The following is a 16,442-nucleotide window of genomic DNA, read 5'->3' on the forward strand; positions in this document are numbered from 1 at the left end:
CCGAACACAATGGCAGTCCCAGTTTGTTACATCTGCTTAGTTTGTAACAAACTCTAGTTATCTGTATGTTGGTTAAGTGCATAAATGACTGAAGTGCATGGGAACTCTCAGCCTCATGGTCTGTTTTGTAAGATAATTGTACTCTGTTGAATGGATGATTGGTGAGGCAGCACCATGACCCTTCTTGCAATAGTTCTTCCCCTCTCCACTTTCGCCCAATAACTTTGGTGTCTTCAGGCTTCTAAAGCAGAGCTGTTTATGCCAGTGAGGAGTTGGGCCAGAATGAAGGTCAGTTCCACTGTACCTCTGTTCACTCCATCCCTGACACACCATTCCTTCCACTTACATCTGGGATGGGAGAGGCAGCAGAGGTAGTTGGTGGCTTCACTGTCTCTGCAAGCTTTATATAAGTAGATTTTCCCCAGTGTAGGGGGAATACTGGGCTGATTTAAGTTCACTTTTTGCTGCTGCAAAATGAACTTAGTGCTGAACATCTCAAGTGCAGCGTCTCTTTTCCCTTGTTACACTGCAGCATCAGTGTTGTGCTATGCTAAGCCATTTCTATTTTTGGATCCAAGATAATTTGATCCTGGTACAATGAATGAATGCCTTCTTGGTCAATAGTTTCCAGAATCAGAAATCAAAGCCCAACTAGGGAGGCAGTAATGTGAAATTGTCTTATGTCACACGAGGCTGTTTTGCCAGTTGGATTGTGTTTGACAATTCCAGGATGTAACAAAGGATAGGCATATGCAAGATGTTTTTGGTATATTCCTAAGGTATCTGTGGAACCATAGGGAAATATTTTGGTGCAGAGTGCTGTAGTTCTTCCCTGCCACTCTATTCTTCCTGCTTTTTCAATAACCATACTTTAGCATTTGCAATAATGCAGCCCCTGAAAACCTAATCTAAGAATGGGGGCAATTGTACCTAGACTCTTTGCAAACATGTAATGAGTTCTGATTTAAGGATCTTATGTTCTAAGTAGAGAGAGGTGCCATGGGAAGCAGAAAGAGGCAAAGTGACTTGCCAAAGATCATAAAACAGGTCATTGGCAGGGCCAGAATTAGAATTCAGGTCACCTGGCTCCTCTCCTTTAACAGTCCATTTTCCTGTCCATTTTAACCCAGGCCTCACAGCTGGAGCATCAGTCTGCTGCTCACAGCTAGAATAACAACACCTGGCTGAGCTGCTGCTCGGAACATCTTGGACGTAAGGGCAGGAGCTATGGGGATGGTAGCCTGGGTACGACCGAAAACTGCACCTTGCTGGCGAAGGATAGCCTGGTGGGACTGCTTATGGCAGGGCAGTTCCCCAGAAATGCCAGACTAGTTGCCTTCCCAGTGAAACTCAGGTAGGGACACCTTAAAACCCCAGCCCCCACATCCTGGTGGGTTACCCTGATGTAGGGACAGGCATCTAGCACAACTAGAGAGTACCTGAACCCATAAGGTGAAAGACCTTGATAGCATGAGGCCAGGCACAGCTAGTAAGAGACACTTGAGCCCATAGGGTGAAAGACCCCATTGTTAGGGGGGGCAGGCATGCTTAGGAGAGGCACCTGTGCCCCATAGGGTGAAAGACCCGGATGGCTCTAGTGAGGGGGCAGAAATACATGGAGGCCCGCACAGAGTAGGGTGCATGGTCAACCCAAAGTGCTGTATGTGAGGGTGGCCAGAGGCTGAGTTCAGCCCTGAGTTAGGCATAAGGCTGTTGGTTATGTAGAGTAAGGTCTGTGAAAAAACGGCCTGAAGTGCTGTGTCTACCCTGCCTGGAGAGTGAGTAGGGAAGCCCAAAGTGCTGTGTAAAATAGGGTCTGAGTAGGACCCAAAGTGCTGTGTGGAGTAAGGCAGGTTGGGAGTGGCCTGGGAAGGGACAGCATGTGAGACGCTCAGTGAGAGTGGGCGGAGTGAAAGAGGCCCTGTGAGAGAGGGTGGTGTGAAAGGGGCCTGGTGAAGGGCAGAGTATGTGCATGGGATGTTAGAGGCCCTACAACAGGCAGAGTTTGACCTGGCCACAGGCCAGACCTATCATCCACTTAAGTTGTCACCTGCATGGTAAAGAAGCTATGTGTAATGCCCTTATCACCAGGGCAGATAAAAGGGACAGCCTGCCACCTGAGTGACATCTTAATTATTACCATCAAGGCATGGCAGGGGAGAAAGATGGGCAGTTAGCCCAGAGACATGCAGGCAGGCCAATATCATCACCTGGCCCTGAGCTGGCCCCCTGTCACAATAACCAATGTTAGTTGAAAATTTGCTTTGTTCTCTCTCTCTTCAGTGACCACATTCCTACACCTTCCTCTTTAGTCATTTTAATGCCTCTGCAGTCAGTCTTCCTTTCTGTGTTTTTAACAGCTCCTAGTCTGTGGTCCACAGATTCGGTCCCATTGCCTGGAATTAACATTGTTATCCATACATTGTTGTATGTGTAAAGGAGATAAAGGAGATGGAGAAAACGTTATAGGATGTCAATAAAACAAGGTTCTTTTGCATGGTCTTTTGTTCTCTGTTACGTTAAAAATGTCCCATTTTTTCAGGAACAGTTTGCAAAATTTATTTAAATTAAGACTGGTTTATTGCATGCACACACGGGTATGCTTTATATGAAGATATCATCTTTAAATACATCTTTATATGAAGATACCATCTATATTATACATTTTCTATATTAGCAAAGGTATCAACTATTAATTTTTTTAACTAACAATTTTGAAGAAAAAAATATCTGTGAACCCAGTGGCCAATATCTCCTTGCTAATAAACATACCAGATTCTACCTGCACTCCCATCTGAATAACTTGACAGAAAACAAAAGGGTTGCACAAGTGTAACTGAGGATAGAAATTGGCCTGTAGTATCATTATAAGGTAGCTAATTCTGTGGATAATGCATAGTTATGAGTATGGTACAGTCCAGCTGAGTGACTCATAGACATGCTGCCTTTACAACACTAAAGGAGAGAAAATTGTACTCTCTGGATGTTGTGTAGAGGCTGCTACACTGTTTCTGGTTCAAGAGCCATGCTGTATGGAGCAGCATAGGATGTTGGAGGGGGATACTTCCAAACACGGTAACTTGTGGGATCTTGACATAGCCAAAAAGTATATAAAACTTGTATTTGTCTCCAAAGTGAGTGAGAAGCATGTAGAGGGCAGATCTTATCAGAAGGATCCCATTTTTCATGCTCATGTTTCAGCATAGAATCACACTTAGAAAATAAACTTCAGCTGTAAAGCATGTATAATGGGTCTTGAGTCAGCAAAGTACCCATGGGCATGTCACACAGAAGATGCCATGGTGCAAATAAAGGGGATTTAATTTTATTAAACCAGCATGTTGCTGTATGTGGCTACTTTTGCATATTTTAAACGTGCCTTGCAGCAGTTTAGCTTGCCTTGGCAAACAGGTTTTAGAGGTGTGCAACATGGCCTTTTTACACTGGTGCAACTGCTGCACATATCCTAGGCTCATTTCAAGTATATGGGTTGTTCCACTGAAATGAAATCTACTGTTAGGAACATAGGATTAAAAGGGGCTTCACAAGCTACTGAGTCCAGCCCCCTATGTTTTCAGGCAATCATTAACCAAAGGATCCTCAAAATCTCCGCTCTAAACCCTTGTCCCCAAAGCGTCTTCAACACAGGGTGCTGACAGAAATGACACTTGTCATGCAATCGGCTCCTTGAAAGTGCTCTATAGCCATGCCCTGACACAAGTGCATGGTTGCAGAGTGCTTTAAAAGTGCCCAATTATGTGACAAAGTAAACCTCATTACATGAGGGCTCAGATGAAGGCAGTCCAAAGCGGAGCACCTTCATTAACTTCTGTCTGATCAGGTCTGGGTTGCAGCCCAGCCCCACACCTCATAATGTCTGCATGATGGGAGCAGGAGAAAGGAGAGGATGGAGCTTCAGGTTGGGGTTTGCCCAGCCTGCAACGGAGGGGCTATGGGAGAGAGGCTGCAGACACGCAGCTCCTTCTGGATTGGGTCCAAAGTGGAGCTTGTCCCCCACCCCCCTGAGCCAACATCAAATGTCTGTTGGGTCAGATGCGGGGGGTTGCTATAACTCATGGCACTTTCTGTGAAGTGCCATGAGTTACAGCAGGAAGCTGCACATGTGTCAGCACCCACAAAGAACACTCTATACCATGCCACAGGTAAAAGGCGTGGAGAGAAGGTGATTGCTTATGTCCTATAACTGCAACAATGGGAAAAACAGCTATTTACTACCACCATTAAAGTGTGCAAAAGAACTGTACCCCATGCTACAGAGGAAGGCAACCCCATCTCTCCTAAATGCTGACATTGTTCTGTTGAAATTGAAAGTAGTGGATAATTAAAAATAGGCCAACAGTAATGCATGTAAAATTGCAGGGGGAGAGTAATGGTTCTGATTGGGTGGTAAGAACTGAATTGATTATATCATGTTTAGGTCTTTATGAAACATACTAGCCAACTGCCTGTCAAAAATGATGGGTGGGGGGTGGCTGAGGACAGTGGCCTGCATCCGGTCCTGCTCCCCCCACCGCTGAGGCCAGGGCCAGGGCCAGGCTGCCCTGCCTCTGTCAGCTGGCCCCACCCACCCATCTGCTCCGTTGCTGCTTGCAAGGCTGGGGGTGTGTGACCAGCAGTGCTGGCCTTGCCCACCCCATCCTCTCCATTTTCATGGCCTGCAGGGAGCAGTGGGGATGGGGCCACCATCCACTCCATTGCCACCACCTGCAGGGTCAGGGGGCTGGGGCCAGCAGTGCTGGCTTTGCTGGGGGGGGCGGGCAGGGCCAGCACCACTGGCCCATCCACTCTGTCGCCTGCTGGGGGAGATGGGGATGGAGGCCTGGGGCCAGGCTCACTACCCCCACCCTTGCCCACTACCATGTTGTGGCTGGGGCCACCCCCCCACCCAGGGGGCTGGCAGGGACAGAACCCAGCATCCAGCCCTGTGTCCCTGCTCCCGTTGTCTGGCCCCGCCTCCCCAATTCAGGCCTGACCCTGTTCCTCCGCCCCGCCATTGCTTTGGGCCTGACCCTGTTCCCCCTGGCAGTTTGGGTTTGGGGCCACTTCCCCTGTTGCTCTCTTCACTGTGGTGGCCGCGATCCAGTTTCCCACCTCACGCCACCACCTCTACAGAGCGGGGGAGGGCGCTCCTCCTTTTCCTCACTCCTCCATGGGACTGAGCCTGGCCCCCACACCCTCCCCTCTGCTGTTGTGGGGCCGGCACCAGGCCTGCCTCCCCACCCTCCCCACTGCTGTTGCTGGGCCCAGACTGCCCCCCCATACCCTCCATTTTGAGGGCAGGCTAGGGCTGGTTGCCCCCCCCCCCCCACCCCCCCCCCCCCCCCTCGCCTCCAAGGAGCAAGGGGGATCCCCAAGCACCATCCAGCAGTTGGTGCTTGGGTATCACTGACTCAGTGCTGATAACGTTGACTTCAGCAAGGATGTTGGCATTTTTGTGGAGATCTCCCCATGTGATGTGAAAGGTTTTCCGGAGCCTGATACATCCCCAGGCTCTTGATATGAGGGTGGTAGGTAACCCAAGTTTAACATCTGTAGAAGGTAGTGGGGATGATGACTGTATTGTAGACCTGGATCTTAGTGTCTTTCTGGAGATAGCAATGAATAAAGACATCACAAAGCAATTTTCCAAAGGTGGTACTTGCTCATTGGATCCTGTGCTGGATCTCCTCATCAATGTTCACTCTCGGAGAGACGTGGCAGTCAAGGTAGGGGAAGTGCTTGACTACCTCCAAGGTCTTTCCCTCTATGGTAATTTGGGGAGGGGGTTCATATTTGTGGTCCAGAGCAGGCTGATAGAGCACTTTAGTTTTCTCAGTGTTGAGTGAGAGGCCAAAAGGTTGGTAGGCTTCTCTGAAAAGATCCAGCACAGTCTGAAGGTTTTGCTCAGTGTGCACAAGGATGGCAAAGTCATCAGCATATTGAAGGTCAAGGATGGTTGTTTTGAGTATTTTGGTCTTTGGCTGAAAATGTCCCAGATTGAAAAGCCCTCCATCCATTCAGTGTCAATGTGGAGTACTTCTGGGGAAGGATAAAATCATGAAGAGAGCCGCCTGAATAGGAATTAAAGCAGCAGTACATAGAGTGCAACAGGGTAAATCCAAATCTTTCAGAAATGAGTTGTGGGCTAAATTTTATGGTCTTTAACTAAGGCAGTGTTCACCTGACTGCAGTGGGAATTTGGCTTGAGTGATTTAGATCTTGACCTAATGACACTGGTTTTCTGGATTTAGTGTTAGGGTAGATGTTAAACACAAATGCCCTGGGACACAGACTATGTGTGGTCTCTGAGTTTATGAGATTGGAAGAAGTTTTTTATCTACCTGGAAGTAACAAAATAAAAGAAACCAGGCTGGGCCTTTTTAGAGCTAATGATATATTTTTTTTGTAAGGCTACTCCAGTATTACTTGTTCTAAGCAGCCTTCCAGCATTAGATTTGTTTGAAGTATAATTCCAGTAGTTTTTGTTGTAAAATCTTATGTTGGAACAGAAGTCCAAATGGTGACTCGCAAGTTGGCTGAGAATTGCTGCCAAAGTGATAAAAAGTTAGGAAAAGATTTTAGGCAGCTGTTAGCTCACAACCAGGTATTATTTTTATGACATCTTCTTTAAAAAAAACAAAACTTCTAAGGAGCCACCTTTAAATAGCAGGAAACTTTTGATGACCTGCAAGTCATTATGGCTGGTCTGATTCCTACAGCAGGTGGATAAGTAGACAGAACTCTGAAACAACCATCTCAAATACAACCTTCCTTGGCAAGAGATGCCAAGGATTTAAACAAACATCAATGTGACATTCCCCTCTTTCATCTATTAATGGTGATTCCAAATTTGAAATGCATTAGCAGAGCATTGTGTAAAAGCTTTTGCTGACATTGGTTCAGTAGAAGCTGTCATTGTAGGGTAGATCAAAACACTGTCTATCTGTCTTGGTTGGTGATGCAGTATAAAACATTCATGGTAGCATTTAAGCAATGATGGTTCATGGCTTTTTTACATAATGATGATTAAGAAAAGAAGTTGGATAGTGTCCAATTTGTGCTAACAATTTAACTGTATGTTTTGAGGGAGACATTGCACTCTTAGGGTTGTTAGAAAAGAACACATTATAAACAGTTTCTATTGCAGGCAACTTCACCCTAATGATTAAATCTAGTGGGGTACATGGCAACCAGACCACTGCATGTTTTCTGAAGAGTGCCATAGGGCACATCCATTAGACACTTTGTACGTGGTATGGTACGTGTGAGTAGTCTCGCTCATATCATGGGACTGCCCTGGATTGTAAGCATTAAGCGTAGAAATATTTGCAACAGCATTTTTCTATGGGAATCATTTTCTTATTTTCAAAGGGGATAACTTCCATTGTCCATTATGCAAGTATGAACCCGGTATCTGATCAACTGAAAGACCATCAGCAAGTTACGTTACTCATTAATATGGCCCCAAGGTTGATTTTTCTTTTTGTTTTTTTTAAGATCTACTGTATTTGAAATCATTCTTTAAGTGGAAAGTTAATCTCCAGTGCAAACGATTCTTTATCCCTTCTTTCTTTCCTTGAAGCAAAAAGTATTTTGAGAGATGCTTCAGGCAAGGTGTTATCACTAAGCCTTGACAAAAGCTGTTTCTAGTGGATTGTGACGAATGTGCTTGGTCTGCATTAAAACTTTTTGTCATAAATAAAATAAAATAAAACATGAAAACATTCAGAAGAAGATAATGTGAAAGCTGAGATCTCTTTCTTGGTCCATAATAAGCGACACCTATGTCCATAGATAGGCCTTGTTTAGTTACAGAGATAGTACATGAGCTGCTTCATCCTAAATTGAAGCAATCTGACACTGTTATGAAGCATTTTTTGTTAAAAGCTTTTTTGTCATTTAACATTTTTGGCCCTTGATATACAAAGAGCAATTTTGGACAGGAGTTGAGGATAAACAGAACTCACTGATTTAATTTGGGGGTGCTGGTGCTCAGTAACAATAATAAGCAGATAATTACTTTTAACCTTGTACTTCAGTGTAGGTTTTGCTAACATCTGCTTCACCACCTTTCAGAGGAATAGAACGGTTAAAGGATATATGGACCTTCAAAACTTACTAAACTTTCAAATCTTCTTCTGCTACACAGCAGTCAAACACATCCATTGACATTTGCCTCCCAATAAAGTAATGGAGGATCAAGGCACTTGCATGTTAAGTGATTTAGAAACTGGCCAAGCAGGATGATTTCCCCTGAAGTCCCTCTCTCCTTGGGTGAAACAAAACCCCCTAGATTTGTTCACAATATTGTAGTCAGGCAGTATTCATATTCACACACCCTCAGTGACCTATATGCTGTTCATTCTGGACCTGCACAGTTAGGCCGGACCCCTGGCAGCAGGAGATTTGTGATTAAGAGATGTGTTAATAATAACAGGAAAAAAATATTTGAGCTCAGGGATATATAAAACACCATATAAAATGTCCTAGTCATGGCACACATCAGATTTCCATATCTGAGACCATATGATATCTACTAAAAGCTACTATGATATCTACTAAAAGGAAGATGACATAAAATGTTTGAAAGAAGCTTATCATAAGCATCTACAAAACTATGCCATCATTTTCTCCAAGTCCTTCTTCAAAACCCTCCTCTGCTTTGATGCCTATAAAGATGTGACAACTCTTAGGTCCTCGGTAGGATGAGACTAATGCCTCTCACATTGACTAATAAATATAATTTCCTTATTGATTAATGAACCGAGCCTTCATTCCATGTTTCTTAGTAATGCATTGTTTAGGTCTATGACTAGGATTGCCATGTGCTATGGTAATATAAATAATACAGAATAAGGTAAATAATAGTAATGATGATAGTCAAGCTGTGTACATTATTTCTGTATGGTCATATTGATGGTTCTCTGTATATGTTAGGAACTTTAAGGAGCAACCAGTAACCTCAAATAAATTGTATCCAAGATGAAGAGTCAAACAGCACATAAATCACATAACAATAGAAAGGTGAGGGGGAAGAGACATGTCTGTGATGGTGGTTATGTAACATGACCCAGCACCCTTTAATGTTAATGGTAAGACTTCCATTAGCAAATACAAAAATATTCCATCAAACTTCCAAGTAAGCATCTTTTTGCCTTCTTCTCTGGAGAATGCTGATTTGATAGGACAGCTCTTTCATTATTAAACTGTCCCAAACTTTTTTAAATCAGTCAGTGATTTTAGGGGTGCCACTTCTCTTCTGTTCCTTCACAGTTGTAATTCTTGCAGCCTCTGGAAGATGAGTGATCAATTCCCTATGACATTTATTTGTTGCAGAATTATCAGGAAGTTTCATTAGTAACACTTAAGGCAAAGTATAAACAGTTAAGAAGCCTGAGGCTGAATTGATTCAGTCTTTGGAGGTCAGTCTAAACCAGGGATGGGGAGTGTCTAGTCCACGGGCCAGATCTGGTCAGCCGGGGACTTCATTTCCCAGCCACCCCTGTCCTCATGGCTTGTGCTGGTCTCCATGGAGACCTCAGCCATGCCAGCAGCATGTGCGGCAGAGCACTACAGGGAGCTGCTGCGGAGCTGCCAGGAACGTGGGACAGGGGCAGTTTGCTCTAGAGCCACGATCTGTAGCCTGCACATTTTGTGTAGGGAGATGCATGCAGGGGATCATGGTTCTGCCCGGGCTCCAGACAGGCTGTCACTGCTCAAGGAGCCTGGGCAGAGCCACGATCCCCTGTATGATCCCCTGCATGTGTGCAGGCTACAGATCATGGCTACGGAGCAAGCTGCTCCCATCCCATGTTCCCAGGAGCTCCGGAGCAGCCCCCTGCACTGCTCTGCCACATGTGCTGCCAGAGAGGCTGAGGCCTCTATGGTGGCCAGCACAAACCCACGTGGGCAGGAGCGCCTGAATAATGGAGTCTCCAGCCGACCGGCAGCCTGGAGGTTCTCCATCCATGTTCTAAACTGCAGAGTCAAATTGAAACAGAAGTGAACGGACATTTACCTTTGAGTCAGGAAATGCAGGCACATGCCTCCAGTGGCTCAGGCCAGGAGGCATTAGAGCAGCATTTCTCAACCCGTGGGTTGTGACCCAGAAGTGGGTTGTAAGGATATATCAAAGGGTTGTGAACAAACTTTAAAAATGGATTATACTTTAAAGAAAAAAAAAAAGGAAACTATGGCTTGTCCAGCCTGCAAGGGGCTGCTTGTGGCCCTCCCTGCCCCACATGCCCACCCCATGCCCCACACACTGGAGGGCTGTGGCGTGGCGAGGTGGGGCAGCAGGTTGGGAGTGAGAGGCACTGGGTTGGGACTGGCCATTGATGTTTATAAATGGGTCCTGGTATAAAAAAGATTGAGAACCCCTGCTCTCTGGCACATAGCTAGCATGGGCTGTGTGTTTGCTTCCTCTTCTTGCTGCCCCTGAGGTCTCTGGGATTTGCAGTTCAAAACCATAGCCAGCCCACACTGCTCCAGCTAGGGAGCAAAGGAGCGGGGCTATCCCTGCTCTCTGGAGCAGACAGCACCGCCCAGCCCAGGGCTGCAAAGCTTGCTGGGGGACTGTGATTTAACTTGAACCAGAATGGGGTCTGGGACAGAAGTTTCATAAACTGTTTCAACCCAAATCAGTTAAATCCATGGGTGACTGGTGCCTCCTGATGCTGGGGGACACCAGTGGCCGATCACTGACAGGGGGGGGGAGCACATGCCCCCCCCCCAACCATACTCCTCCTACACGTCGCCTATGGTTAAGTCTGATACTACATTCAACCAGGTTTATCTTAAACCAGTTTCAGCCATTTTGAAACTGGTTTGTGTGTACTGAACTTCTGTTGTGTTACAGGTTTAAACCAGTTTCTGATCACTTAAACCATGTATGACTTCTGTCCCTAGCTTAAGGGGTTATGTGATACTTGGCATCCTGGTATTTCCCTCACCATGTCTCCAGCCTTCTTCCAGAACAGTTTAATTCTGGGACACATCCACTATGTGGTAGGATCCTTCCAAATGACCACGTTCTTTCCAACAGTTGCCTGGTCCTATACCATAAATGCATTTAATTTTGAGTGGAGTGAGTTACCACTGATACACGATTTCAAAATATTTTTCTTTTATTATTGTGTAGAGGGATGTGAGGACTGTTGTTCCAGATGGCTTCCCATTCTTCAGCCCTAATTTATGATCCAAAGTCAATAACCCCACTTTGTCATAAACAGTGTTTTTACTTTCATATGGCTGTTTAAAATTGCCTTGTATAACACAGACAATAGACCTGTGTGTTTCATAGGCATGACCAATATTTTCCCAAATTCTGTCAGATTTCTACTGTGGCTTACCTTTCTTTGTGTTGAAAAGTGGCTTAATTGCAGGTATTGGAGGAGTGGGATTTTAATGTTACCTGCAGTATGCTGTATTCCTTCAAAAGATCTAAATATATCTTCTTTAAATAACTGTGCAAAATGTATGTTCCCAGATATTAAAGCTTCTTAATAAATTATTAGGGTTAAATTCAATATTCAACATTTTATGGTATCACAAGGGTGCTGAAAGGCCACCCCAAGAGACTGGCCAGAATATATACCAGTATCTAAATTTTCCAGCTTTCTATATGGTGCCACTAGGATCTATCAATAGCTGATGCAGTTAGATCGGTTTTTTGTTTTTTAATTTTGCTAGCTTCATAGGAAAGTGCAACTCTTTTACTAATTTTCATAAATGAATTAAATTTGCCTACAGTGTTCTTTTACATTTTGTTTTGAAATTAAGATAAAAAGTGTAAATGCTGGGTTAGCAAGCCTATGTGCAATATATACATTTATTTTTAGTTATTTCTGCCACATCTCCATGTAAGATATGGAAAAAAACCCATATGCAGTATGCACTTGTTATGCATGTAGGATATGAACAGATGGCTAGATACCTTTTATATAATTTATGATGCTATGAAAATTAAATAACAGTGAATTAAAGCATTTACAATTTGGTAAGCATTGAAAATAATGGGTTTCATATCAATCAGATTATACTAGTGTAAAACTAAATTAATGCACTGATGTATTACGTTAAGCAGTCATAATGCCTGTGTTGGGGATGAAAGTAGCTGTAGAGCTGTCTAGAGGAAAATAGTTTATTGGGCCTCTTTGTCACATCTTTTTGCATATGCCAGAGGATGAAGGGAAAAGTGAGTTCACATGTCCTTGAACAAAGGTGAAAGCTGATGTGACTGGTGTAAAAACCAAACAAACCATAATTACTGCAGTACTGGAATTAAAAATAAAAGTCAACAATTAAAATCCAATAGCTTTGCCAGCAGAATTTATATGTAGTGCAAAATGTCATTCCATTTACTGCTGTATTATATATGCTGGAGATATAGTCAAGACCGTAATAATTTCAGAACAGTGGGCTAGCTTCCAACCTTGGATATGTTGATGGGTATCATTGCTTGCTCAGCTAAAGTCTACAATAGCTAATTTTACCAAAGACACAATAAACTGCATATACTCTCATCTGGGATATGACCAATCCTTTGAAGACTACTGGACTGGTAGCATTCTTCCTTTTCGTGTTTCCTTTTTGGAAAAGGCAGGGATTTGTTTGTGTGTAGGTAAACTAGGGAACTGTCTCCTCATCTGAACGATCTCCCTTATGGTTCAAAACATTCAGAGCCACAATGAATAGTATCTTACTCTGTGAAGAGTCAGCTGAAATCCACGGGCCTACCTGGAGCATGAGTAAGAGTCACTAACTTTCCAGCTAGGGACTTTGTTTTTCTCCCCATATCTAAGTTCCACATTGTTTTAGTAAAACTTGACTTTGCATGCTTTTCCCTCCCACTGAATTCCATGGTAGTTTGGTAAATATTATTTCTTAGGTACATCACTATATTTAAGGTTTTGCTTAATACAAATTATTTTTAATGTAAATTGTGTTGTATTTGGTATCATTGACTACCGTTAGTAGTGCGGACTGTCTTTTTAGGAGCTACATGCTGCTCCCATTGATCTCAAGTGGCAGCACAATGCAGTTTTTCAGTTAAATGTAGACCAGTGCTTTTGTCCAGAGCTAATACAGGACCTAATGATGCATAGCTCTTCTGTAGCTCTTCACAAGCCTGAATTTAATCCTTAGGCTAAGGACAGAATTTACACACAAACTGGTACAAGTGATGGGAAACCGGTTCAAACCTGTAACACAACAGAAGTTCAGTGCACATAAACTGCTTTCAAAATGGCTGAAACCAATTTAATATAAACCTGGATAGATGTAGTATCTGACTTCATTGATTTAGGTTAAATCAGTTTCTTGAGCTTCTGTTCCAGATCTCCTTCAGATTCAAGTTAACTTGCAGTCCCCTGGCATCCCAAATTGCTTTGCACCTCCCCAAACCTCCTGCCCCCTTGTAGGGTGGGTAAACTAGCCTTGGCCCAAGCTGTCTGCTCCAGCTTAGCAGAGAGGCATGGTCTAGTGCCCCCCAACTTCTGGCCTGGGTCACTGCAGGCATGTGGCTGCATTTCTGGAATCAAAAGTGAATGTCTGTTCACTAGCTTATTGGTTGAATCTACACAGCTTAGACTAACCTGCAAAGATTGACTCGATTAAGCCTCATACTTTTTGATTGTCTGTACTTAGCCTTAATGGATAGTTTCCGCTAGTACTTATTTATATATGTGTGTACTTGGACACACACAAGTATGTTCTGAAAATTCAAGTGCTTTTTAGTTTTCAGTCAGTGCTAGAAGCAAAGGTGCAGATCATCAGTATTGTAAATTGATGAAGCTTTGTAAATTTGAGTGGATTGTGCTGGTTTTCACTAGCAGAGGATATGATACACAGTTAAAAATTTCTTCACTGACCTTTCCTTTTCGGGATGATTTATGAAGACAATGACAATTAGGCGAGCTGCTCATTCTGTTAAGCAGACTTGTATTTTGCTGATACCATGAGGTATTCAGCTAGCTGTACCTGTGCCAGCAGACTGAAGTAAACCTGCCCACCCACCACATCCCATTGCAGGGAAATGCCCGACACTGACTTTGTGATAAAATTTCACAAGGACCGTGTGCAGACTGACTCACCTCAGCCTGTCGCCCCCTCCCCCCTATAAACAAACACCCACACATAAGTACAGAGGGCTTAATAGATCAGTCTGGGACCGTCTGTCACTGTTTTTAATCTTGGTAATTTTTCTTTGCCTGTTTGTACCGATCAGTTGTATGATGCTTGGAACGTGCATGTAGTTTGATTGCTCCCTTTTCATTTAGGGGACACACTTATGCAGTATTCGTTTGTTGCATTTTAGTCATAGAAATTATATGGGCCAAATCCTGAGAACTCGTAACCACATAAAAATCCTTTCTTTCCTATTTTTACAAAATACAATTAATTTTTTATTTTTTCCATAAAAAAAGAACTGTCACAATAAATACAAGAGGTAAATATTCTTTTGAAATGGCTTTCTTTTTGGCTCTTTATTAAAAAAAATGTGGGGGTGAGATATTAAGCTGCTATTAATCAGCATATGTTCATTGAGAATTATGGTATTTCTACCAGATGAGGTGAGTCCCAAAAACTTAAAAACGAAAGTTGTTAGATATTTTGATGCGATCGATAAGCATTGTCCCCCCATTGTCCTCTTACACTTCCACTGTAATAAATATAAGTGGAATTCACAAACTGGCCTATTATGCTACTTAGGTTACACAGGGCGCATCTACATGAGATGCTTAATGCACAGAAGACTAATACTACTGCGCATTAGCGTGGTGGGCAAAGTCTGCGCTAATGTGCAGTAGATTTAGTCTAAAGTGCAGTAGCGTCACAAAAAAACTGTTAATCTGTGCTAATGTGCAGTAGCACCGATTACAGCACATTAAGGTTACTACCGGTTGTTACAGGTAGTAACCTTAATGTGCCATAATTATGTCACATTAATGAATGTGTAGATGCATCCACAGGGTACATCCACACATGCAAGCATGTGCGTTTGCAGCAGCTCAGATAGAAGTGGTGCAAATTTGAACTGGGGCTTTTTGCTTCAGCACACGTACCCTGACATGCACTTTGGTGTGGGGCAAATTGTGCCACTTGGGGCAAAATAACCCTGCCTGGCTTCTCCTGGATCTGCAGCCAAGGGGAGCTAGAGCCTGGGGCCAGCACCTGTGCTGTCCCCAGCAGTATAACAAGCTGCGCTGTCAAGTAGCTCAGGGCTACTCGCTCTCAGGAGTTTCTGGGTCCCAGCCAATTGGTACTTGAGGACACTACCCCTTGTGCCAGCCGGACTGCTGAAGCAGCCCTGAGAGTTCCCTGCACCCTTTACCCACTGCAGCAGTCTGGCAGTGGGGGCTGCTGCCTGGCTCTGACCTGCTGTGCACCTGCCAGACTGGGATGAAGCATCTGCCTCTCTAGGCCAGTTGCCAGTGGGCTGTGGCTGCAGGGTTGGCCTCTGTGTGGTTGTGTGCCACACCTGCCATATGTGTCCTTAGCTACCCAGATGGCAGGACATCTCCCAGAAGATGTTCTGGGTGTGGTGGCCTGCTTTGAACTGTCAAAGCATGTCCTCTAGGCCCCAATTGGCCAGGAGGTCTGCCACCTCCAGCTGGGTCCAAAGTGCCAGCACTAAGTAGGCTCCTCTGTCTGGGTCCTGCCGCTTGCCCCCTAGCAGGAATTCTGGTGTTCCCTATTTGAAAACTGAAAAATCCCTGATAAAAAAAATCCTAAAGTCACTCTGTCAAATACCCCGAAATCCATGTTCCTCCATGATTAAAACAAAAGATCACTATATATATATATAGAGAGAGAGAGAGAGCGCGATCAGTTGGGCAATGTTTTATTGGTATATCTACAGTGTTAAAACAATTTGGAAGCCTACCAGTGTCTCTATCATCATAATAAAATGAATTCTAAATACCTGTATGTTTTGCTGTTTGCCTTTGGTTTTCTTACCATACAGCAGTTAGAGCTCCCCCTGACCCCTTCACTACCCAGGATGTGGGAACAGCTGCCCCTGCAGCAACAGCTCCTGTCAGCAGGTCTTATCCTGTCTGGCAGCTGGGCATGCAGGGTGGGTGCTGGGCGGAGTGAGAAGGGGGGTGGGAGGATGTGGGTGGCTGTGGAGGGATGTGGGGGGCCGTGGGGTGTGTAGGTAGGTGTGGATGGATTGTGGGGGACTGTGCGAGGGACTGCTCAGGAGGGGTGGGTCCCCTGCCCCCTGCAGGGCGCAGCCCCCATGCACAGCTCATAGACTACCCCCCCAACAGGGCTACAGCCCCCCCACAGGGGTTACAGCTTGCCCAACAGGGGCCACATGGCCCCCACAGGGGCTACTGCCCCCCTGCAGGGCCCACATGCCTCGTGGTTTGCTGCCCTGCCTGGTCCCATACCCTGCCAGCTTCTGCAGCCCCCCCCGAAGGATGTACCCACCAGAC

General features: G+C 44.6%; 1 protein-coding gene across 1 annotated transcript in view; it reads left to right on the plus strand.

The window, feature by feature from the left end:
* Positions 1-5,519: 5,519 nt before the first annotated feature.
* AMPH (amphiphysin) overlaps positions 5,520-16,442 on the plus strand; it is a gene marked incomplete at its 3' end in the record, with an annotated part of 180,530 nt that continues 169,607 nt past the window's right edge. The window contains exon 1 of the mRNA XM_025200043.1: positions 5,520-5,769. Within this exon, the coding sequence (XP_025055828.1) occupies positions 5,520-5,769 (250 nt within the window). The remainder of the gene's footprint in view (positions 5,770-16,442) is intronic.

Source organism: Alligator sinensis, unplaced genomic scaffold, assembly GCF_000455745.1.
Source record: "Alligator sinensis unplaced genomic scaffold, ASM45574v1 scaffold254_1, whole genome shotgun sequence".
Lineage (NCBI taxonomy): Eukaryota > Metazoa > Chordata > Crocodylia > Alligatoridae > Alligator > Alligator sinensis.